Consider the following 25,301-nt stretch of genomic DNA (forward strand, 5'->3'; position numbering starts at 1 on the left):
ATAGTAAATAAATAATATATGCGCATTTAATAGTGTACATGTGATAAATAATATTGGTCTCGCGTTGCTTTCTAATTAATGTAGCGTTTGTACAGCTGCCAGAGACTCGTTTTTTCGAAATGTTTACCCCCTTTTAATCCTCTTTACTGCCATCCTACCTTCGACATTCTTATTCCCAAAACGTGTTTCCAGGTAGGTTCTTACTACAAGATCGGTCGATTACTTTATATTATGTTCGAAACCTGCTGCAAGTCTATGACCTCGCAACAGGCGGTCTCTGACCGCCCTTCATTCACTCTTCATGGTTGAGTCGTCGGTTTCTCGTGTGACTTAGCGTATACAAATTTCCCCGTGCTTGAACATCACCGAAAAATGTACGATGCATTCGTCCGAGAGAGTATAAAATATAATTCATCGATTCGCGATTTTATCTGTGCATAAAGCGCACCGGTGGAAATTCGCTGGAAAAAACGCATTCGCGCTCGTCAGAACGGAAAGTGTATGCAATCGAGCATAGAATAATCGCATTTTTTGAAGCATCACGAAGAGCTTTTACCCGGTGGAAAAGGAAAAGAGCAATGGAGAAGAGCAATCTGACGTGTTCATTCGAGTCGCAGGAGCAACGGAGGTATGAATTACTTACGTTACCAAATGTCCATAAACTTTCCCAGTCAACACTTGCCAAAGAAACCTCGTCTTGCAATTAATCTTTCGAAATTCGAGCCGCGCACGAGCATTCGTTTATAAACCCGACGCGCAAACTCGTATCGATCTTACCTGCTCAGCTGATACAATCTTCCGTTCTGGAGCATCCCCGCAGGCCTCTGCTTTGTTCGAGAAACGTATTGCAAGTGCAGCATGTCTTCCGACGATTCATCGTCGAGTGTAAACATTTTCTTCTGACAGTTCAAAATATAGAGATCAATGAGCTGCTTTATTATCGTTCATTACGCGCGAACAAAGTCTATCAATGCGTTTGCGATAGTCGGCCGAATCGCGGCGAGTGTATTTACGTGTGTGTGAGTGCACTTTTGCATCGGGGAATTCAACATGCTGTCATTTATTATGACGCTAAAACCGGTGTTATGCATTTCCGGAATGACATAATTGACACCGCCGAATATGGCGCGGAATTTCTCTCCCACGCGTGTCAGAAGTCGAACGAAGCGGTACCAGAAGAAGTACGGTCGTCGTAGATGGTGAGAAACGGAGGGCATGTCTTCCAAGTGAGTGTGATCAAATGTTGATGAATTAATCGCGAGCGGAGATACGTAGATGTATATATAAAAGCAAGGGAAGAGAAGAGCGCTCGGCTCTTCACTTATCCTATTATTAATAAATGGAGCTTTCCTCAGAGAAGAATCATGAGAGCTTCCTCGCCCTCCTCATCCTCCAACACGAGTTCCGGTTCCGACGATGGGCGCCGGTGCATCGGAAGCAACCGGTCCCTCGATTCGGAGGACGTCGGAACCGCTTGGCTTCTCGGTTCAACCCGTCTCTCGCGCGAGAGCTCGAGAATCCTCGAGAGATTCAAGATAGACAAGTGAGTCAATCCGTGATCTTTGATCGAAAACATGAATTGTGCATATCATTCGTTCCCCCACCGCGCGATTAATTTTAAAAAATATCCTCGTAAGGCGCAAATCATTCGAATTATAGGAGTATTTCGGAAAAGCAAGATATGATTTTATTTAAAAAAAAATTAAAAATTCCTAAAGTTCTTATGAATTCTTAAGTTAGAACGAGTTATCAACATGTTATTCATGACGGAAATTTCTGCTGCACTGTCGTGACACGTCATGCAATTATACGAGTGTTATCTCATCAAACGTCCACCACTACAAACGTTTACATACTTTAATTATTGCATATATCTTTATGATATAAGCTTTGAATATTTTATTAAAGTATTAAATTGCGTATGTATCTCGGAATAATTTGAAATTCAAATTTTTTAGTAAACATTAATTTTTCGATAACAATATAATCTGTTTGTCAAATTAATATCAATACAGTTGAATAATTTAACAATATAGTTCAATATAAACAATCTATACATTTATTGAATTTTAATGAAAACACACACATAACAAAAGAGCTTATATTTTTTTGCAATCTCATTCTTTTGACAATTCTTTAAATGAATATTGCATCAAATATAAATCTATACATAATCTACAGAATATTTTTTTTATTAAGAGAATCTTATACTTCAAAAATTCTTTTTTTATATGTGTGATATAAGTAACAAATGTAAGATGCAAGAAATAACAAATATAATGCGAATAATAAATACTGCATAATAGTAATAAAATGAATGTGTATAATATTCTATAATTATCCATTTATCATATTATAATTTCGAATTATTTCGAGATTATTCGAATAGTGTATAGGTCTATGTAGATTATATAAATTTACCTCGAATACGATGTTATTTCTTTGAGCAGTAAAATGCAGGACGCTAATTTATCGGTAGAAAACGTTTTCCCTTTCTTCAGCTTTCTCAACCTCTATTCATATGAGAGACCCAACGAAACCTACGCCCTAGATGAACTTCGTCAGTCGATCCATCGCAACAGCAAGAACTGTCAAACTTGTCAAATGCGAAGTCACTCGATATGCTGAAATCGCAATTAGATAAACGTGAAATAATTATACACTGTGCACTTTGTATGCAGGTTAATAAATGCACTGGCTGCCATTCACATTCTTTACCGACTAACTGACTAACTGACTAGCTGCCATATATATACAGCGCTCTTGTGCACATGTATATACACGTACACACACACATATATATATATTCTTTTTCTCTTTTCGGTTGAGATAACTTGTTGTTCAATAAAAAATTAATGTACACAATATTAAAACGCAATATATTGTAACTTTTTTAGATTGCATATTTGTATCATGACAAATTTATAAATAATATTTATATTATTATCATATTTTAAATATTCATATAAATGAATTATATCATACTTTAAGTATTCACATAATTGATAAAATTTTAGTAAAAATATATATTAAGAATATAATGTTTACTAAATATGTTCTAATATTCTGACGATACAAAAATTTAGCATTGATGAGGAATATTTTTAAATGCAACATTGTTTCAAATATATTTTAAAAAATAGTTGAAAAATATATTGCTTAATCATTGTTATTTAAACAGTAATAGTGATAATCTGTCTAGTTTATACAAGTTCAAGTATGTCATGTTCAATTATATGAAATATAAAAATGGAATGACTTCAATTGAATGCGAATAACAAATCAGCAAAATATTATAAAAAACACTCGAACAAATACATAAATCAATACGTTTATGTCGACAATAAATGATAATCCTATGATAAAAAAAATATCACCTTTGATCGAAGCAATTAATTACTCTTGATGACGTGATATCTTAATTTTCAGATCACGACGTCGTGCGAGATCGTGCGCGATCGTAATAATCGGCTGCGTCGTAGTTGCATTCGTCGTGATCGGTGTCGGGGTTTATGGCATCTCGCAGAGAGATGAATCTCTCATACCGCCCGATCCGGAAAGCGTGCAGCCACCGTCTTGGAGCAAGTTGCGAAGTTTTAAACGCGGCGCCGTCTGCGCTGACGGAGCACCATGTGCAGTTATCGGCAAGTGAGTTGCATGCGCGATGCGCGCGAGTTTTCGAATCTGTGATGCACATGTGGCGTCCAACAGATGTCTTCTATTTAGTCAGTCCGTCTTTCTTAACAGAGATAAAAGGGAAGGATCTCTTTCAGATCGATCTTGGAACGGAGTGGATCTGCGATGGATGCTGCGCTTTCGGCGCTGATATGCAACGGGCTCGTAAACATGCAAAGTCTAGGATTTGGCGGTGGATTTATGATGACCATCTATCAAAGATCCACCCGTCGATCTTTCGTCCTTAATGCCAGGGATCGCGCACCCTTGGCAGCGAATTCTACGATGTACAACGACAAGCCCATGAATGCGTCTTTTCGCGGTAAATTTTTCTACATATTCTCGTTTGATTACCTATATTTAGTAATGCTAACTTTGAATTTTTTGCTATTAAATATGTTTTCTAACAGGCGCACTAGCAGTTTCCGTTCCCGGTGAACTGGCTGGTTATTGGGAGGCTCATCAACGATTCGGTAAATTGCCTTGGGCGGATTTGTTTAAACCGAGTATTGAACTCTGCGAGAAAGGCTATACTTTGACACAAGCACAATACGACGGTCTTTTGTATAATAAAATAAGCGTTTATAACGATCCAACTCTGAGGTATGTATAAATCTGTCAAATATAAAAAAATTGTGTTTATAGAATAAAAATTATATAAAATATTTCATAATATTACTGTGTGTATATGTGTGTAGGAATTAAATATTATAATTTATATAATATTATACAGAGATTTTCTCCTAAAATTTACCTTGAAAATCATGGTAATCATGAGACATAATATTGTATTGGAAGAATTTTATAAGATTAATATTTATCACCTCTGATTAATATTTATCACAATAAAAATATTAATGTCAAACCACAATAAGATACAAAATATGTTCGATTAATTTTACTATGTACATAGTAAAATTTACTATGAATGTACATATTAATATTTTTTATTGTGATAAATATTAACCAGAGAAACTCTTATAAAATTCTTCTGATACCAATATTGTTCCATAATTCCATGACCAATTTTCAAGATAAATTCTAAGAGAAAATTCTCTCCGTATAATATTAAATAAGTCTCTTGAATCTTTTGCAGGGAATTATTTGTCGATCCTGCAACTGACAAATTTCGTAAAGTAGGATCTGTCATTAAACCCCGCACACTTTGCGAAACGCTGCGAATCATTGCTGAGAAAAATGCGACCGAATTTTATAACGGCACGCTCGGACAATATCTCGTTGACGATTTGCGCGAACAAGGAGGAATCATAACGATGAAAGACCTTAACGAATACAGGTAGAAAAATTATTGTTGCGCTACAAATTTATCTTTAAAATAATAATAATAATAATGTTTTTTTTATTCAGAGTTTCATGGGATCAACCGATACAGACGAATCTCTCAGGTGGCATAAAACTCTTTACCACAGGACTACCCGGTAGCGGACCTGTTCTCTCATTTATTCTTAACGTCCTCGACGATTATGGTTTCACTCCAGCCAGCATAGCCGATTTTAATTCGACGATTCTTACATATCATAGAATGATAGAGACCTTCAAGTACGCGTACGCGCTAAGGACGGATCTGGGTGACGGGGCTTTCGTCGATATGAGCGAAGTAATATAAGTATATAGATACGATTTGATTTTTTCTCTCAGAATGTCTATTTAATATAATATGCTGGAATTTTTTTCTTTTCAAGATAACCAGAAACCTGACGTCGAACAGTTTTGCACGCGCGATACGAAAGAGAATAACTGACGAGAAAACGTGGCAGGATCCGCGACACTATGGTTCTTCCATCCATGCTGGTGCTGAAGATCATGGTACCGCTCACGTGTCGGTGCTGGGGCCAGATGGTGATGCTGTGTCGGTTACCAGCACTATTAACTATTAGTAAATAAATTTCTATCTCTCAAGTCGTATATAAAAAAAAGAAAAATTAGCTATCATAGCTAAATTTTAGCTGTCCATATATTACAACCTGAAATTTAGTTAGCATGCCTAAATTTTAACTATGGTAACTAATATTTTTTAGCTATAGTTTAAAGGAGAATGCTAAAAAATATTAGCTATCATAGCTAAAATTTAGGCATAATAACTAAATTTTCAATATAACTAAATTTTAGCTATGATAACTATAATAATATTTTTCAGCTATAGTTTAACGAAGAATGCTATAGTAATTGATTTTTTTCCGTGTGAGTTTATTTGCTGAAGATTTTCCTTGTATGCTTTTACATCCGATGATAATCTTGCAGTTTTGGAAGCGGAATAGTCAGTAGGAGAACCGGCATTGTGCTGAATAACGCCATGGACGACTTTGGTATTCCGTCGAAGATCAGTTATTTCGGTTTACCGCCCAGTCCCAACAATTACATCGCACCCAAGAAGCAACCATTGTCTTCGATGGTGCCTTCTGTTCTCATCGATCGAAATGGCGATGTCAAGATGGTCGTGGGCGCAGCTGGTGGTACAAGAATCACAACTGCGGTGTCTCAAGTTAATATTTTGATTCACTTCTTCGTCTTTTTCTATTCTCTGGCATCTCTACTGAGTGGTATGTTTAACGATCATCATTGTGTTCGCTTCCTTTCAGGTGACTGCGAAGATCCTTTGGATGAAACAGACGGTCAAGGAGGCCGTGGACTCGGCGAGAGTACATCATCAGCTGTATCCATCAAAGACAGCCTATGAATACGGGGTTCCCAAGCAGGTGATCGATGGCCTGAAGCGTCTAGGACATGTCACGAAACGTTACAGGGAACGCGGCAGCGTAGTTTGCGTCATCCTGTACGAAAATTCCACGATCTTCGCGAACGCGGATTATCGCAAAGGCGGTGATGTTTACGGAGTCGATTGATATTTACGTGTCATCTTCATCGGTATTTAGTTATGTTTTCTACCAGTGCAAAATTCCTCGCAAACCGGCTTTGTTTTGACGATCGTTTCCTCGTGATCATTGTGATGTAAGCAATGTGATCGATCAGTATTTGTTTATTAAATATCTTCATACCTTCCTCCTTCATTATTCGTCTCGGTTATCGATCACGTTCTTCCTTCCAAGTCAATATTCGTACTTTTTCGAATTTCTACCATATTTCTTCGAACTATGATTGTGATATTTGGATATGCAAGACGCGGGCGTGACAATGTAAATGCACAGAGATTAACGAGTTTTATTAAATTTTGGCGTCGCACGCCAATATATATATACACACACATTTTTAAAATATATACATGTATATATTTTTTTGTATATTTCGTGTTTCTAGCATATAGCACGGCTATACAATCCGCTCCGCGAGACGTGATGCTTATTAAGCACTTCTAGCGCTTTTTATAGATGTAAAGCCTTGACGTCAGAGCACTGCCGCGATTTACTTCCTATTTTAAATTATTCCGTATCATCCGCACGATGAGGTGTTTCACCTTCACGATTGCACATCTCACAAGTTAATCTCTCACTGCGTATGAAATTTTTTAATCAATTTTTCTATACTCTTATCGATTATTTTTATTGAAAAGTGTATTTTAATAATATATGATTAAAAAAACAAGAAATCTGTGAGGAGGAAACTATCTTCCGCATCTTTGTATTCTTCTATATTAGATCTCCTCTCTTTTCTCTTCTGTACTTTTCAGAGTCTGTGAAGCTTTCTACATCGAGACGTAGGCTTTAGAAGTCACGCAAATACATTGCAAAACGTTGTATTAGCTAGTCCCCTACTATTATCCAGAGAAACCTGTTTCCGAAGCCTTCTAGGAGACTTCTCAGCTAGTCGTCATTCGAGAGCACAGCCGGTTTGATACAAACATCCTATCAGTATTAGATCGCGATCAACGGTACCTTTTCGCATATTCGCACTCGATATCCTTTTGCAATGTCATCTTCATCGTCCTTCGGATTTGATGGGTGATTTCCTTCGCGATTTTTTTTTTTTTTTTTTTTTATAAACGACAAGAGAGAAAGAGACATGGACTTTGTCTTTCGCTGATTTTGCAGAGATACAGTGTGTTCTCCACAAGCTATAATTAAACAAGTCGTCCCACCCCAGGAGAAAATACGCGAGCACGACCGCGCATTTTGCGTCTAGTCGGAATATAATCCGTCGTCAATGTCCGACCTTGAAAATTATATTGCGTCGTCATCGAAAAAAATTCGCTGTTTTGAATATAAATATTATAACGTCAGATTCAAGCATTCGCGCGGGTGTGGCATACTTAATTATAATACTTGCGGAATAACGAGCTGTTGATAAGAAAATATCGAATGAGAAATCGAAAATAAATATTCAATATTTTTTATTTATTATCTTAACGTTTATCAAAATAATCCGCGTTAATTGAAGATAATGTATATCTGATATGTGCAAAAAAATATCGCGTATTTATATTTGTTGGCAAAACATAGACAGTGTAACAAGTGGTTGTTAAATGCTTCTTGTAACTTTACGATAATATTCAAATACGAGATATGAAAAAAATATGTTCATTAATTTCACTGTTTTTTTCTCAACGTTATCTCATTTGACGATTCAATTCTCTTTATTACTTCGAGGATGAAACTTTATAAGGGAAGACTCTTCTCTTGCCGAGTAAAATTCGCACGCGTAAAGAAATAAATTATTAAGTTATCGGACTTCGTCGTCGACTGAGAATGAGCGATTCAAGGCTACATTGTTATTTCCAAGGCTTTGAGAAATTATTTAATTTAGAAATTTCGTCGGTGGCGTGACGCGTCTTTTACGCTCCGATAATTTCGCTTCGCGATATATTGCCGAGATATCGTACGACGTAGAAACGTGTGTTATATACTGATACAGGCTTTCCCCTTCGCGATATACATTCACACATCCTGCCTTCTAATATGTACACAAATGAATCGGTGAATGTAGCAACGCAAAATATTCCCCGGCACATTTACATTTCTTCTTTACGAGCGTCTTGCAGCACCTCTATATGAGGTACATTGCAAGTCTCGCACTTTGTTTACGAACGACCGGCGTGACACGGCTGACACGCGCTCTTGTTATCAACAGGATAAATATGTTATTTTTGTACTAAATTATATATATTTATATATATATAAATGAAAACAAATCAGCATATATATATATTTATATATATATAAATAAAAACAAATCAGCATATATATATATACTGATTTGTTTTCATTTCCTCGACTCTTTCAAAAATTAATACATATATTTTAAATTTAATTCAACGGAATATAATAAAATAAATTGCAGTGCACGGCTGCAGTTTACTCCTTTGAAAGTTTCTTGAATTTTAAAATAAACCGAATAAAATATTTTTTAGAATAAAATATTATTGTTAAATGAAAAAGTTTCATTTGGAAATCAGGCATGCTTTGTTAAGGAAAACTTTGCAGCTATACGAGCTATACAAGGCAATGCACCTGGATGTTAGATGAACGTGTTGGAATTTTCTAGGTCGCGAGTGTCTCAATAGATAGATTAGCCACGTGAATAAATGACCATTGGAAGAGGAATGTCTTGTTATCATCGCGGTCAAATCGCGTGCACGTTGGAGGAGAACAAGAACTGCTTCGAATATTAAATACTGTCAATAACATTGAAAGGCTATTTAAAAGTATTTCTCGATTATACGTCGCAGATATTATTGCTTATGATGATGCAATGCGTTATATTATTTTCATTTTATTTTGACAGTTATTTGATAGTTCTCTCTTTTTTTCGCAATATAAACTCTCTTCTTTCTATCTTCAAAAAATTTATTTTCTTATCTAAATTTACGAATATTGTTTGGAAATATTAATATGTCTCTATGTAAAAAATACTGTTACAGCTATCTTAAATAAGGCACCGGCGAAGAAAGGCTGGAGCTTTTTTTGTAAAGGCATGTGAAATTACATATGAGTACACAGCTGTCGGGGACACATTTAACTGAATTTATACAACACGACATGTGTGCGTGTTCTTGCTTCCTGCGCATTTTTAATATGATTCACTTGATTACATTTGACTTTCGTCTCATTCATTCTTAATGTTTTGTTTTGAAAAAATTACTAAATATATGCGAGACGATGTATGATTGATTCGTCAAAATATTACGCAATAAACTATTTATATGTTCATTTGAGATACCGATAATCGAAATCTACGACAGTTATATAATTTGGCAAAAAGAATCAAGTGAAGAAAGACGACTTTTCGATATGTTATCGGAGCTATATCGAGAAGTTGACACGTATCAATGGTTATATGTATATTTTGCGCTTACGACGCAGTTGTGCAAAATTGCGTAAGCAAGCCAGATTTTTTTTACGTTTCGATTTATCTAAAAATATTGCATCGAATTTCGCAAAAGTTACGAGGACACATTTTATTCAATCCTAGGATAAAATCACTTTACACAGTTGAAAAATTTGTGTTAAATTTAACAAATAGCACACATGTCCCAAACCAATTAATAATCCACAGAAATTTTTGTGTTAATTTAACATAATGCGGACATGTTAAATGATGACACGAATACTACGTTAATATTTTAACGTAAAATAAATACAAACTTCAAGTAAACTTAAAATAAATTTTATGTAAAATCAACATAGTTTTAATGTAAAAATTAATTACAAAAATGTTAATTTAACATTTTATTATTTCCACTTATATTGTAATATAAAATGAATATTTTTCCTGCAAATTTTAACAGATAAATCTTATCACTAAATAATACAGAACAAATATTTATTGTATAAAATTAAAAATATACACATTGTGTCAGGTTATAGTATCTTAAATAGTATTTTTCCTTTTGTAGTTATTTTAATAATTTAACATTTGAGTTTAATTAACATAATAGCAATATGTTAAATTAACAGTATTTTTACTTTTTTAGTTATTTTAATAATTTAACATTTAAGTTTAATAAACATAATAGCAATATGTTAAATTAACACATAAAATGTTAAATATTTAATCCAAAAATTTGAACGGGGACGTTTTTAACCAAAGAAAACACAATTTTTCCAAGTGGAGGAACCAAGTGTAGAAAGAAACGCGAAAAATACGAGAATTATAAAGATTAAAGGAAGATTAAGAACAAGAGCGAGGAAATGCAAATTCTTCATAAATTCGAGAGACAAAAATAATATTTCCATACTCACATGTATCAGTCGCATCGTTCGAGAGTCGTTCGAGACGTCGAAACCGGCTTCCCCGACTGGCGCTGGCGGTCGATTATCGACTGCGCGCATGCGCACATCCGGCGACGTATATAAACCCGGTGCGGCGAGCGCCGCGTAATCAGTATCGAGTCGGTCTCCTTCGATAGAGGGTGATTATTTAACGTCGATCGTCTCTTTGCGTTGTCGCGCGGCGACCTGTTTTCCATGAGCGTCCGATCCGAGGATCCAACCGCGAGAGCTATGTCCGAGGCGCACTTCGACGAGTACGAGCACTTCAACTACGATTACGACAAGCACATCTTCACCGCGCACGGCGGTAAGCAGAGAAGCAAACGCGAGGCCGTCACCCATACCAATCACTTTGACCCGAGCGGCCATTCCAGAAAGATACTCACCAAACTGATGAATACCGAGCACAACAAACGTCAGACCGGCAAGAGCAAGGAATAAATATTCGCGAAGGTGAGGCACTTTTCACGTCTGCGTTCTACTTTTCAAGCTTTATCGCGTAGTCGACCTCGTGCGGATATTTTTTTTCCTCGCATTTACTCCGACAATAAGGTGCAATTTGATTGCTTTGTTCTCGCGGAAGATGAGTGACGCAATTCTTTGTTAACCCATATCAAAGAAAGAAATTGAATGATCCAAAACACATTAATCTCTTTGATCAAGGCTGATAAACAGAATGGAAAAAATTATCCTTCATTGAATTCTTTTCTCTTTTGACACATGAAATTTATTCTTGACGAGTCACGATAATGCTCTGTTTATTCGATTTAAATTCACGTATTGTCGAAGGTAGATAATGGAAAATAATTTAAATCTCTTAAAAATATTCGCTTGTGATATTTTTTTTTGTCTGGTATGATATTCGATTTTTTTTTTCAGCGAGTTCTAAAAAACTTTGCAAGTCAAATTTCGGCCAACTTGGCGACTTTGTTTTTCCATTGCAGATTATCAAACGTGCCGAATCGCGGTATTGCGTCTTATTTTTCATTATCGCTACCCACTATCTCGCACGTAATGACTCACACGATATACAAACACACGCACACATACTTGCTCATTTATTTATTTTTCCCTCGGCTAGCATATTCACATATTGCGTAATACGAGTTTCGCGATAATCCGCTATTATTTTTTTTTTTAAACACTTTTTCGAAACACAATGAAATCATTATTTTATCTACATATTTTTCCTGAATATCTTTTATATTATTTCTTAATCAAATTTTTACTCCGATTTCAGATAACACGTTCCTTCGCGGCAAACGTCAAGTTGGATCTCATCTCACAGGACTTACCTACCTAAGACGACTGGGATAAGAAAGGGATATATAATATGCATTATTATACTGTCGAGAAATTGCATTTAGCAGTAGATTCTTATTCAAAATGTAAGATCGGAGCATAGTAGCTCGTGCTTCGTTTAATATCATCTTCATTTATATGGAAGCACGGATCCTCACGTTATATGTATTTATAAGAGTACAAAATAACATATATCGTACTTCGACTACTGCTTATTTTGTGTGAATCTGAAGTTGACATTTTTTTGTCTTTTTTTATATATTATATATTATATATATAGCATAGTACGATGATATTATTGTATCGATTTTGCGTGTGCTATTGTATGACTTAATTAATAAGCTATGATTGATTAAATTTGCTTTTTTCTATTCCTATAATCATTAGATTTAATCGAATAAATGATCGGTAAATCGTTAACTAGAGCCTTCTTTATGTGCGCGCTTTTGCATACGTCGCGTACGAACAAATATCCCTGATTCAACGAAATAAACTTCTATTGTTATCATTCGTTCTTATAACAAGGGGTATTGTCGTATCGCAAAGTGTTGCAGAAAATGCACACATAAAGAGGGCCGAGTTGATAAGTTTCAATCAACTCGTAAGAATATATTATGATATTTAATATTTAATCAGAACGCAATTCTTGCGTATTGTGATTGATGATTATACTCATCAATAGAATTGCCAAGATAAATATATATCTCAAGTTTTCACACGAGAAAATCGTGTACTGATATAAGCATCAGAATATAATTGTATTGAAAAATAAAACTATGAAATAAAGATTTCCATAGTTAAATAAAAATGAATTTTTATTCATTGCGTACAAAAAAAAATATACTTGTCACGTATTTTTGTTTCTTATTTTATATAAATCAATTTTTTCATCTTACTTTTCTCATTATATTAATTTTTTATTATATTATATAATTCTAATTATACGAACCAAAGTTCAGGAATTAATAAATTTTGAATTTTGTAGAAAAACAATTTAAGCAATTACAATTGCACCAATTTTTATTTATAAAGAAAATCAATTTCTTTTAATTTAATAAATAAAAACTTAACACAATTGCAATTGTATCAATTTTTGCTTACTGGGAATGTAACAGCATATAATGCTGTTTATTTATAGACTAATTCTTAAACACTTAATATAATTAGTAATACAAATATTTTGGTACCTGAGTATTAATAGATGTTTTTATCAAAGGAGAGTAGGAAGAAGGATTCACTGGTAATCATGTTATTCTATACTTCTCGAAATTCGTCTCTTGCTTCAAAATACCAGTCAGAATGAATTCTGTAGATTGTATAGTAGCAGTCTGCGGTGCCCTCACCAACATTTTTTTTGCATTTCCCAAATCTTCTTCGCAGGATATTATTACCACATTTTCGGGCCAGTTATTTGGAGGACGTAATAAAGCTTTTCCTCCACAAGACGTTATCATATCTGTAATACAATATATCTCATCGCAAATCTGCTAAATATGTTTTGTATAATGAGATATAATAATGTTCCAACTTACCTTTTAACTCTTTTACAGGTGGTTGTTTAATATTTGATGTCAATAGAATGATATATCCGTCTAATAATTTTTTTTCCTTAGCTTTATCAAGACTCTTTCTCAATCTGAAGCCAAACTTGGCTTCGGCTGCAGGATCTTTTAGTATGTAACTCTCCCAATCCAAAAATCGTGCTGCCGATTCGCTATCTTTTAGCCAATTTATCGCTACTATAGGTACACCTTTAGCCAGCGCGCATAAAAATTTATATGTCCTGCGAACCTTATCAGTAACTAGAATGGTACACTTTGCTGGGTCTTCCACTTTGTTTCCACCTGTAAAATAAATATAATTGTCAATAATAAATTTACAAATATCTTAAGATTTTTTAAGTTATTACTCACCTAATGTTTTAATAATTATGCTGTAATCCTCTGTTATACCCGTAAACAAAATTTTATGTTTCACAGCGGATGGCGTAGAATTACTTGAAACAGACATACTTCTACTCATTCTGGTGGAAGGTGTTTGTGAAAGAGAAGTTGTTTCCATACTTGTATTTATGCTTGAGACACTGTCATTGATCATTCTACGTGTTCTACTTCGATTCACCAAAGTATTTTCCTGCTTCCTGACACCTGCTACTTTTGACTTTAAAGATCTAGAACTCGACAAAGTATCACTTTCTATACTATTTTGGCTACTTTCACTGGCTGAATTTTCCGTTGAAGAATCAAAGGCTAAACTAGATTTCTGATTGACTCGAATAGGTTTCTTGAATATTTCCTCCTCTTTCGGAACTTGTGTTTTTCTGGAACTTTTAGTGAATCTTCTATGCTTATTAGCTGTCGATGTAGAATCATCAGATTGCGTATTAGAATCACTTACAGATGACATACTGCTCTCAGTTGAAGTCAAATCTGTCTTTGTATCCACATCGAGTTGTGTACTGCTCCTGAGTCTTGATCTTCTTTGAAATATCTTCGCAGTATTAGTTTCTCTAACTGATGAATTCTTGTCTTGCACATTACTAAGATTTCTTCCCATGATCATCTCAACTTCTTGTGATTCATCTTCTTGCGATTTATCTTCTGTAGGATTAATTTTATGGCTCTTTAAAGGACTAAGTACAACTTTTAGAATCTTGTCTTGTGATAGATTTATCTCAGTCTTACTTTCTTCCGCTTGGACTTGCTTGCTGCTATTACCATTGTTTGCAGTTACATCATGAACATCCATTGCAGCTTGATAATCATTAAGTTTACGTTTGCTTCGTCTAATAAAGGGTCTTCCAGAATCGACGTTTTCATCTACTTCTAAATTTAAAGCTTTTTGAGTTTCTTCTAATGCATTTTCAGGTACTGTTTTATTACTTCGGGAAGACCTCGTACTTCCAATCACCGGGGAATTTGAACGTGAGCTAGTAAAATAATTGAGAATACTTGGAGATTGCCTATCGATAGTTGTTTTCACCGTGCTTCTTCGAACCCGCGTAAGAATCGGATCTTCCTCGACTTCATATGCTTTACGTTTCCTAGAATTCGTTTGCTCGACGTCTTTTTCAATCGTCTGCGAAGTTCTCTTTCTTTCAGCGACAACAGATTTCGCTTCTGATTTCGCAGATTTATCGTGGGTCTCATTTTCCATGTTAGTTTCTTTGCGACATACATCCAAACTTTTGTTATTTTGTCTACTGGAGTGTCGCGTCACTCTTGTCTGTAAAAAACTTCTCGCTTCATCATCAGTAATATTTCGCTTCGAATTGTTCGATAAGTTTGGTGAGGAACGCGCACTTTTTTTTTTGCCTTGTACGTTTTTTTTATTGCGTCGTTCCAGATAATCGAGTTCATTATTTAACATTCTGTCTGCCATTTGCTTGAATCGTTTATAATTCGTTTCGCTGTCAGAATCCTCAGAAGTGTCCACATCGTGTCTTGCTATTCCATCGGTCTCAAGAGCATTAGATATATGATTATCAAGAGAGGAAACCGATGGCTTATCGTGTATTCGATCTGGACTTTCGTCCTTTTCGGAATTTTCAACAGGATGCTTGTGTAATTTAATCCGTAAGGATAGAGTCTCTTTATTTTTACCTTTAACAATGCCTCGATTAGATCTTGAACTATTTTCTTTTTTTTGGATCTGGTCTTGGATCTTTTCTTCTTCTGCCCTTGAATTTTTTCTTTTCCTTGGACTAGACATAGTCGATGTCGATGATGTAGAAGGACTCGCTGGATTTGAAAGCGTCCCTGATATTCTAACAGCTGGTAAACGTGTTAAAATGTCATCGTCGCTCTCATACATGTCCGATGCTCGTGTACACTTTGCATATTCTGATGGACCAGGTATACAAACATCGGACACGCTCCCCGAGTCCTTTTCTATATCATCGATGTTGACTTTGTCCGAGTGTCTTTTTAAAACTCGTCTGTTTATTTCTGGCGTGGTTTCATCTCTTCTTTTCTTCGTCGAACGTCGAAGATTTCTTTCGTTGTTCTGGTTTGAAGTAGTTTCAGTTACGTTATCGTCGTCTAAAGTGTCTGTCGTTGGTTCAAGTTTATTACTTGATCTTGAGATCTTCTTTTCTCTTTTATTTAATTCCATAGCTGTATTGTTATCGACCGCTTCATTATCTACTTTAGCTATTTGTGAAGTATTAGAAGCTTGAGTATGAGGAGTTACGTTCTGCACAGAATCTACGAGTATATCCTGCGTATCTTTTAGAATATTTCTTTTTCGTCTTGTAGTAAGAGTAGAAAAATAATTATCTGAATTTTGCGAATCGAGCTCTGCATTATTCGCTTCGGTATCCGTATTTTTCTTTCCCAATTGCGTTTGCAATACATTATCTGTATGCAGGTTTTCGTTTGTAATATATGTATTAAGAGATAAGTCATTATCACACTCCGACGATTCCAGAATATCTTCGAGAGTCTGAGTCGATATATGTGATGGCTCATGAATGTTGTTGCTATTTACATTCTCAAACATTTCACTAAGTTTTTGTTCGAGACTGTCATCTGCAATCGCTGGTATAGATTCTTCGGTTTTTTTATGGTCTGCATGTTTCTTTTTTCCGTCTTCGATTGCGTTATCATTACTATTAATATCTCCTAAAAGCTTGTTTGTCAGATTGCCTTGATCATCTGTATTTTCATCATTGTTTATAATCTGTGTCGGTGCCATAGAGTCAACAACAGTATCAGTTTCATTGTTTTTTGATAATTGATTGACAGATGAATTTGATGTATCCTTAATAGCAGAATTATTCGATTGTGTTAGTGCATCAAATATATCTACAGATTCACTGCTTGTGGCTGCATCATTTTTATTATCTGTATTGTCGCTGCAAGATTTATTCGAAATTTCTAAAGATTCACACTGCTTTTTAGCTTTCTTTGTGTCTATTTCATCATCGATGCTTTCTTTCGAGTCTTCCTTCGAAAATTTGCATATTGGAGACGCATCTTTTTCGCTGATTTCGTCCGACCTGTCTTCAAGTCTGCGACTATTGCATTGAGTGGGAACGTCAAAAATATTATCTTCATTGTTGTCTTCAGTATTATCTCTTTTCAATAAACCTTTCCCATGCGATTTTGGTGTGGATGTGTTAGATGCTTGTATTTCTTCCTGTTTATCGAGGCCCTCGCCAAAGTATTCCAATAAATCTGACGATTCAAGCAAATGGTCGCTATGCTCTAATAAGGAACAGTCTTTATCGACTCCCGGTGATGATAAATTCAAAGATCCAGGAGTACTAGATCTGGAACTGCATGATTGCATAACGTTATCATCCTTAATTTCATTAATAGTTTTTGTTGCGGTATCTTTATCCGTATTATCTTGATCATTATTTACAATGCCATCAAGTTGAGTTTCCATATCAAATATATTTCTGGTTTTATTTCTAATGCTGGTTAACTCAAATTGAGTTTCTACATTGGATATATCTTCCGCAATATTATTTAATTTTTGCGTCTCTAAATCATTAATATTGCATTCAACTTCATCTAAATTTTTCTTTTGATTCTCATTTTTATCAATTTCGGAATTTTTCGTATTGTTGCCATCTTTGTCAGTATCATCAACATAATTTTGCGTTTGCCCATCATGCATATCTATTAAAAGTTTCTTCCGTGGTACTTTACAAATATTGTCTTCGCTCTTTCGAGTCTCCGATTTGCTCGTATAATGTTGCGTTTCCATATCGTAAATATTTGTTGCAGAAGTGCTGGCTACTTGATCTTGATCATTTAGCTTTGATTGTAGTTGCTTGTTAGCCTTAGTATTCACTTGTATGGACGTATCCGCGGGAAATACTTGTGTTTCTGTATCATAAATAGAATTTGATGCTTCATGTTCTTCGAATTTCTGCGTTTCCATATCAAATATATTACTAGCTTCTCGGTTTTCGTTGGACGCATGCGACACAGTGGTAGTTTGTTCGTCGCTTTCACCGGAGGATGTGTGAGAAATATTCTTTTTATCGATGCTTGTAGACTGACGTTGTTGTGGAACCAGCGGTCGCCGAAAAACGTTATTCTGTTCTTCTTTTTGTGTCCCGTAGATAAAGGATCCATCATTGCTGGACGAATTATTCTATATAAAGTAAACAGACACATTGATATACGAATGTCGTCAATCGGATGCTAATTGAATGCAAAATACTTACGAGAGATGAATCCGGAGTGCTTGGAATTATTGTACCCGTGACATTTTGTCGCGATGGGGCGGGTGTTTCTGGTATCACCGTCGAACGATATGTGTGATAAGTCGCATTCACTTTGCCGAATTGAATGACACTTCCATCTCTGATTTCATAAAAACGTGAGGGTATCAATGGTTCCTATATAAAAAAGAAAAGCAAAAAATGTAATTAACTAAAATTATCAAAATTCTTAATAGTAGAACTTTTAATTCTTATTTGAAAATAGTTTGTAATTATTTTTTTAATTTAAAGAAAAGTATATATACTATTTAATGATTAACTATTTGATAAAATAAAAATATATTTGTTAAGTGCAAAGAGATAACATGAAACATAATAAAAATACAAAATTTTATAAAATTTGACTTTCGATCTCAAAAATTGTTATATTTGCGTCAATATTACTTTAATCAATTTTAAATTAAAATCATTAAATTTTTTCAGTTTAAATGTCAATGTCACAGAACAAATATATATATATATATATATGCATTGCGTTAGAATTAACCATTTTATTAAATCAGAAATTATAAATGTATTAATTAATCAGCATCTTATATCAGAACATGATGAGAAACATGCAGCAAAAAGATATAATTAAGAAAAAAAATTTATATTTAAGATAATAATTCAAAAATAAAATACGACTGCCCGTCAAATTAAAAATTCTAGCATGTACATTATAAATATGATAAGACTAGAACAATTTATAAGTAATTGAATGCATATTCAGTATGCACAAATGCAGTATGAAAGCAAGAAAATAACATTATGTCTATCATGCAAGCTGCATTGTTATGGTATGCATTGTCTCTAAAACACAGCGGTATTGTTTTCGGATATATCTCGCGATGAAAATTACACATTATAAAATTTCTACTTGGTTATTGCTTATTATATTAGCATTTTGTTGTTTACATGCGATAATGTAATATTTACTTATTAAAAAAACTATCATTTCAGAAAACAGCTTATCTATAAATATTTTAAATATATCGTTCATTGCAAAAGTAAATGACATTACAAAATATAATTTCATAATAAAACTTTAAAAACTGCATGAACAAATATAATTATAAAAAATTTCTTATTTTTATTCTGTTATACATTCGATAACGAACAAGGACAAGTTTAGATATGCATTTGCGTCCTTCACGACCTATTTATTAAACATAATTTATTAATTTCTCATCTTTCAATACGCAGATAGAATTATGCAACTACAAACTATGCTGAAAGGTGACGTAAGCAGCTAAACGATACGAGGCGATAAAAACTGATAATAAATATACATAGTTTTCATTACATCATCAAGCTTCGTCTTGTTGGAAGATTTCAGATCGCAAATCCAAATTTTTGATCCTTGATTTTTCATAACTTCGATTTCTGCATGCTTTTTGGACACTGACTGAAAAGAAAAAATCAAATACCATTATATTTAGTCAAGATTTATATTTTATCTTGTATAGTAATCAAATACAAAATTATATATACAGAATATTAAAAGATTGTTTTAAATTTCTTTTAAGCTTGCTTTTTCAGCACTTATTTGTACATGTTCTATTTATTAAAAAAAAAAGTTTCTGCAGAAAATATATTACGTAACGGAAATGTTTTTTCAGAGAGCAAATTGTAAAATATCATCAATCTTTTTTTCGAAAATAAATGTCAATTAGTATAATTGAAACATATGCGATAAATTAAGAGCACGAGATAGAGCAATTCTCATATATACAACTGTATCAGATTTCTTTCTTTATGGTACTCATCTAATTTCTATGTATATGTTACAAATATGAGTATATGTACATATGACGATGTATAAGAGATAAAGAAGCTTGATTGCTGAAAGTAATATAAATAACCGGTGGCAGAGAAGCACCAATTCAGTGAGTTGTACGAACGACAACATAACTGAAGAAAATGTTGATAAGGTCATTCATCATCCTACTTTGCTTAGGCTTAGCCGTATTAGCTAATTCAGATGAAGCAGCTCCAAGGGTGAAGACTCCCTTAGGAGGACTGAAAGGGTACTATAAGACATCGCAAAATGGCAGAAAATACGAGGCATACGAAGGGGTTCCTTATGCGTTGCCACCTATTGGAAAATTAAGATTCAAGGTACACACATATAATCTCAGATTAATTCTTGGCTCAAATGTTTTTGCAGCTATGTTTCTTGAAATGGCATTCTTTATAAAATGGGATCGTAAAATAATAGATATTAATTTTACACGTTTGATCAAAAATGTTTATATGAATTTATATTCCGTCAATCATCTTTTGACAATTTTTCTAAAATTTTTCTCACATTAATTAAAATTCGTCAAAGATTTTCCAATTAAGAATTTTTTCCTCGCAGCCTCCTGAACAAATACCGACATGGCCTGGTGAATTATCGGCTACAAAGTTCGGTTCTCCATGTATTCAATACAATATGGTGCCAGATCCTGCAGATAAAGTCAAGGGTGCCGAAGATTGTTTATATTTAAATGTTTACGTGCCAGTGCGAGAGAAGGCGGAAAATAAAATGCCGGTATTGTTTTGGATTCACGGTGGTGCTTTTCAATTTGGCAGTGGTATGTTATATGGGGCCAAATATTTAATGGATAGTGACGTCATACTTGTCACGATTAACTATCGGCTAGGACCGATGGGTACGTAATATCATTATACAACACAATATAGGATCAGATAATTGAATTACATAAAAAATATTTCTAGTATTAAAATCTATCCGTATCTCACACGCAAATGATAAAAAATAGTTATTTTTAAACTGATTTGAAAACTCGTCTTGTCTTCTCATGCTTCTAACAAGTTTTTTGTCTTAACTCATGAAAAAAAATTATAGGTTTCCTCAGCACGGAAGACGAAGTAGTTCCTGGCAACATGGGTCTAAAGGATCAAAATATGGCACTTCACTGGGTATCTAAGAATATCGAGTGGTTCGGTGGCGATCCAAATAAAGTGACCTTGGTTGGTCTGAGCGCCGGAGGTGCAAGTGTGCATTATCATTACTTATCGCAAATGAGCGCGGGACTTTTCCGAGGTACTTTTTTCAAGATAACGCGTGCAAACGCGAAATAATTACAGTAATTACAATAAAGCAATGTCTATCGTGTCTATTATGATTATCATCGTACATTTAACATTATTATATAGGTGGAATATCGTTCAGCGGTACAACGTTCAATTGTTGGACAAAAGCTGATAATTCTCTGGAGAAGACTAAAAAACTGAGTGCTTTGATGGGATGTCCTACAACTAGCTCTAGAGATATGATAAAGTGTTTGAGATATCGTCCGGCTCGAACGATCGTACAGGCTACAAGCAAATTTATGGTGAGTTTTGTTTCATAATTTTGAGAAAAAAAAGAAAATGCGATTTCCTTGAACGCAGAAAAAAGAAAAGTTTACCCTACAAAATTTTAGTCATTCTTCTACAATCCTTTCATTCCTTACGGGCCAGTACCCGAGAAAGTTGGAGATAGGCCTTTCATCGACAGGACACCAATTGAAATCGTGAATAACGGTGACGTCCAGGATGTACCTTGGATTACGGGAGTAACGAGCGAAGAGGGCCTGTGGCCCGTAGCTGGTAAAGATAACATATGAGATAATTAGAAAAATGTTTTCAAACATGTATAGAGTTTTATCGATATTAATTTATTGTAGAATTCATCGCTAGAGATGAAAATCTGAAACACCTAAATGATAACTGGGACGTCCTTGGTCCGCTTTTCCTGAATTTTAATTACACCATCCCCAAAGAGAAGCAAGTCGAGACTGCTCGTCTGATCAAGAAGCATTACTTCGGTTCGAAACCAATAGACCGATCGACTACGAAAGAATTGATACAAATGGCAGGTGATCGTTTCTTCGTGGTGGATAGTGAAAAGGCTGCGCAAATGCAAGCCAAAGTAAATAAGAATCCAGTCTGGTATTATTATTTCACGTATAGAGGAAGGCAAAGTTTAAGCGATGATTTGAGCGGTACTACTGAAAATTACGGTGAGTTTATCATGAACTCTATGTTTGAAAATTAATGTTTTGGAAATTTATATATAAAAGGAAAGAGACGTATTTATATTTCAAAAAGAAGAACTTTATAAATGTTATATATCTTTTTGTTTAGGGGTCTCCCACGGCGATGACGTGTTTTATGTATTAGATACTCCTTGGATGGATGCGACACAAACACAACAAGATAGCGATATGCAGAAACTGTTGATCGACTTTTGGGTATCTTTTGCCACAGACGGGTAAGCACAAAATATATCCGTATGACGTATAAACATATTAATTCTCACTCTTCAAATTTTTTTCAGAACCGCAAAACTAGGCAATGTAGAATGGCCGAGACTAGATCCTTCAAACAAGCAACATCATTATTTGCATATCGCTAACCCTACTAAAATTAATATGGAGAGCAGTGCTAACTTTGGAGAGAAAAAATTCTGGAACTCAATTAAGTTCAAAGAGAATATATTAACAAAAGCTGAAAGAGAAAATAGAAAAGAAGACCTTTGAGTATCTAATGCTACTTAATATACATCTTATATGTATATAAATATCTAATACTTTATATGTAAATTTATAAATAAATCTAAAAGTTCTTCAAAACAGATGACTTTTTATTACTTACTTTGAAGAATATTAAACTAACATAAATTATAAGAAATAAATTTAATCGATCAATACTAGCACAAAATTAAAAAATTTAACTATAAATTATAAGATATAATTTTAAGGCTTACCACATCATTTAGAACAATGTTGCAGCTTTTAAGCCTACCGATTGTTGTGATTCCTTTGTTAATTTTATATTCCATGGAATTGATGTGTAACGTTCCAACCTGAATAATTACAAAATATAACATTAAATTTAACAAAATATAAAAGGCTTCATCAAAAATAATTATAAGTATGTATTGTTTTTGAAAAATGTAAAATATTAATTCAACATATTGAAAAAAAGTTAACAAGAGAACTTAACAAATAGAACTTACAATTAATAATCTATTGAAATTATAAATATATAATATAATATGAATTTAATGAAATTATTTATCGTAACTTTTTATTTAAAAACGTCATAATTTTTAAAAATTAATTGATGTTTAATCAACACAATTTCTTTTTATTCTTTGTTATTATTCCATCATTAAAGCGTAACTATAAAAATGCATTTAACAATAAATATATAATGTGTCAATTATATAATTATATAAATATAAATATAAATATATAATAAAATTAACAATTATATAAATATATAATAAAATTAACAATTATATAAATATATAATGCCCTCTAACCTGTACCAGCTCTTCCTCTTCATTGTCCGAAGTATGTGAAATTCTCTGAGTGGGTGGAACATCATCATCGTCATCCTCATAGATTTGTGTGGCCGCGAACTCCATCGTTATTAAAACCTATTTATTCCAATAAAATAAACATTTAATCTCATGAATCAGAAAAATGTCTATCGGCAAAACCACAACAACATAACCTTGAAAAACTAATTCTAATGTACAACTCTACACATATATTGTAAATCTGCACGTGAAAATGAAAATCTTAAACATAAATCATTTAATAATAATACTAACACACAAATAATGTTAACACAAAACGTAACACATTTTGCACTGGATGTTTATTAAACAATCGACTGACACAATTATACAATCAAGTAGCATTTCCCGCCATATCGCGCTTGGCATGAAAAATGACTGTAGATTTTTGGTACTATCAGTTTAAATTTCAAGCGCAGGTCAAAGGAGACCGATATTTCATTAGGTTGTGCAAGATGTTTAATCAGAATTATTGATTGGAAATGATCACAAATATATAAATTAATATATATTTTCCTACTTTACAATTTATATAAAATAATCATCACAATCATATGCGATTTCTAGAAGATTGTCAGGTTTTATCAATCGAAAATTATTAAACGATATCTGACACTAAATAAATTTTATCAATTAAATACGATATTTCGAACTCTGGAACAATGTCAGCAGTTTTTACTTTAATTAGTATTATATATTATATATAATGTTTAATATATAATATATTATAAATAATATATAATATAAATAATATATTATAAATAATATATAATATATTATATATAATGTTTAATATATAATATATAATATTTAATATTATGCATATTTAATTTGCAAGCACGACTGCGAGAAATATTACGATAGAAATATTAAGACTCTCTAATAAATTATTAGATTATTTCGAGCAATTATTTACTAATTGGTACGATTCAGTACCATTCAATAATTCGTATATTGAGATGACAATTTATTTCGGAGCAAATATTTTCGCTCGCTTTATTTGTGTATCAAAAATTCGTCGTATTTAAATACGATGCCTGTCATTTGCTTATCAGTTGTTTGAGTTGAGTGTCGCTGCGCGAGTGACAACAGTATAATGTGACCACGTGTTAACAATTGATACGTTACACAAAGACCGTATAATCGAAAATTATTAAAATAAATTCAATTATATAAATTACTCATCAATTGAACGACGCCTCAGCAGAGTCTCATCGATGGCGGGAAAATGCTGGAAAAGCGCGCGAAACGCAATAATATACTGTCATTCGCGATTTTAAGAGACTAAGTTTACGGAGCACGATAACTGAATTTCACAAGCAGTATGATAGAAACTTTTTGAAACTCATTTTTAATCAAGTTTTCACTTAACTATCAACGTCATACCTCACTTTACACTACACGTATAATTATAAGATTGACGAAAGATAATGTACGTAATAAATTGAGAATTAAATAAACTAGAAAAAATGCGACAAAACATTGAACAACATCATGCACATATATCACAGTACAAGATGAAGAGTATTGAAGAGTAAGAACAAGCATAAACTACATATAATAT

General features: G+C 33.6%; 5 protein-coding genes across 9 annotated transcripts in view; 3 read left to right on the plus strand and 2 right to left on the minus strand.

The window, feature by feature from the left end:
* Nucleotides 1-2,734, minus strand: part of LOC114931070 (phytanoyl-CoA dioxygenase, peroxisomal-like) — a 42,034-nt gene extending 39,300 nt beyond the window's left edge. The window contains exon 1 of the mRNA XM_029303001.2: nt 2,422-2,734. The gene's annotated coding sequence lies outside the window, so the exon portion shown is untranslated. The remainder of the gene's footprint in view (nt 1-2,421) is intronic.
* LOC114931066 (scoloptoxin SSD14) lies at nt 774-7,255 on the plus strand. Of its 3 annotated transcripts, none has more exons than XM_029302993.2 (10): nt 774-1,226; nt 1,356-1,543; nt 3,430-3,648; nt 3,762-3,997; nt 4,086-4,278; nt 4,772-4,972; nt 5,044-5,293; nt 5,379-5,572; nt 5,938-6,178; nt 6,276-7,255. In XM_029302993.2, exons 1-10 carry the CDS (start codon nt 1,197-1,199, stop codon nt 6,537-6,539), a joined length of 2,016 nt encoding a protein of 671 aa, XP_029158826.2. In that variant the 5' UTR covers nt 774-1,196; the 3' UTR covers nt 6,540-7,255. The 3 variants fall into 3 exon arrangements, with proteins under 3 accessions (XP_029158826.2, XP_029158829.2, XP_029158827.2); XM_029302996.2 differs by having other exon boundaries at nt 1,361-1,543; XM_029302994.2 differs by having other exon boundaries at nt 775-1,226; nt 3,774-3,997.
* A 3,698-nt stretch (nt 7,256-10,953) lies between these two features.
* LOC114931071 (nuclear protein 1) lies at nt 10,954-12,518 on the plus strand. The gene is made up of 2 exons (XM_029303002.2): nt 10,954-11,312; nt 12,100-12,518. Exon 1 carries the CDS (start codon nt 11,055-11,057, stop codon nt 11,298-11,300), a length of 246 nt encoding a protein of 81 aa, XP_029158835.1. The 5' UTR covers nt 10,954-11,054; the 3' UTR covers nt 11,301-11,312; nt 12,100-12,518.
* On the minus strand, nt 11,062-25,271 carry mu2 (mutator 2). Of its 3 annotated transcripts, none has more exons than XM_029303066.2 (8): nt 24,919-25,271; nt 23,699-23,815; nt 23,138-23,236; nt 19,685-19,786; nt 18,343-18,516; nt 14,075-18,269; nt 13,694-14,005; nt 11,062-13,617 (listed from the first exon to the last, which is right to left on the minus strand). In XM_029303066.2, exons 2-8 carry the CDS (start codon nt 23,801-23,803, stop codon nt 13,406-13,408), a joined length of 5,199 nt encoding a protein of 1,732 aa, XP_029158899.2. In that variant the 5' UTR covers nt 23,804-23,815; nt 24,919-25,271; the 3' UTR covers nt 11,062-13,405. The 3 variants fall into 3 exon arrangements, with proteins under 3 accessions (XP_029158899.2, XP_029158904.2, XP_029158898.2); XM_029303071.2 differs by lacking the exon at nt 24,919-25,271 and adding an exon at nt 23,993-24,341 and having other exon boundaries at nt 23,705-23,815; XM_029303065.2 differs by lacking the exon at nt 24,919-25,271 and adding an exon at nt 23,993-24,340.
* Jhe (juvenile hormone esterase) lies at nt 20,252-23,003 on the plus strand. Its single transcript, XM_029303072.2, has 8 exons — nt 20,252-20,499; nt 20,741-21,035; nt 21,233-21,430; nt 21,544-21,722; nt 21,813-21,978; nt 22,056-22,391; nt 22,516-22,642; nt 22,709-23,003. Exons 1-8 carry the CDS (start codon nt 20,302-20,304, stop codon nt 22,908-22,910), a joined length of 1,701 nt encoding a protein of 566 aa, XP_029158905.2. The 5' UTR covers nt 20,252-20,301; the 3' UTR covers nt 22,911-23,003.
* Nucleotides 25,272-25,301: the final 30 nt, after the last annotated feature.

The sequence above is a fragment of the Nylanderia fulva genome, unplaced genomic scaffold (assembly GCF_048542155.1).
Source record: "Nylanderia fulva isolate GAGA-0341 unplaced genomic scaffold, ASM4854215v1 Scaffold1, whole genome shotgun sequence".
Classification (NCBI taxonomy): domain Eukaryota; kingdom Metazoa; phylum Arthropoda; class Insecta; order Hymenoptera; family Formicidae; genus Nylanderia; species Nylanderia fulva.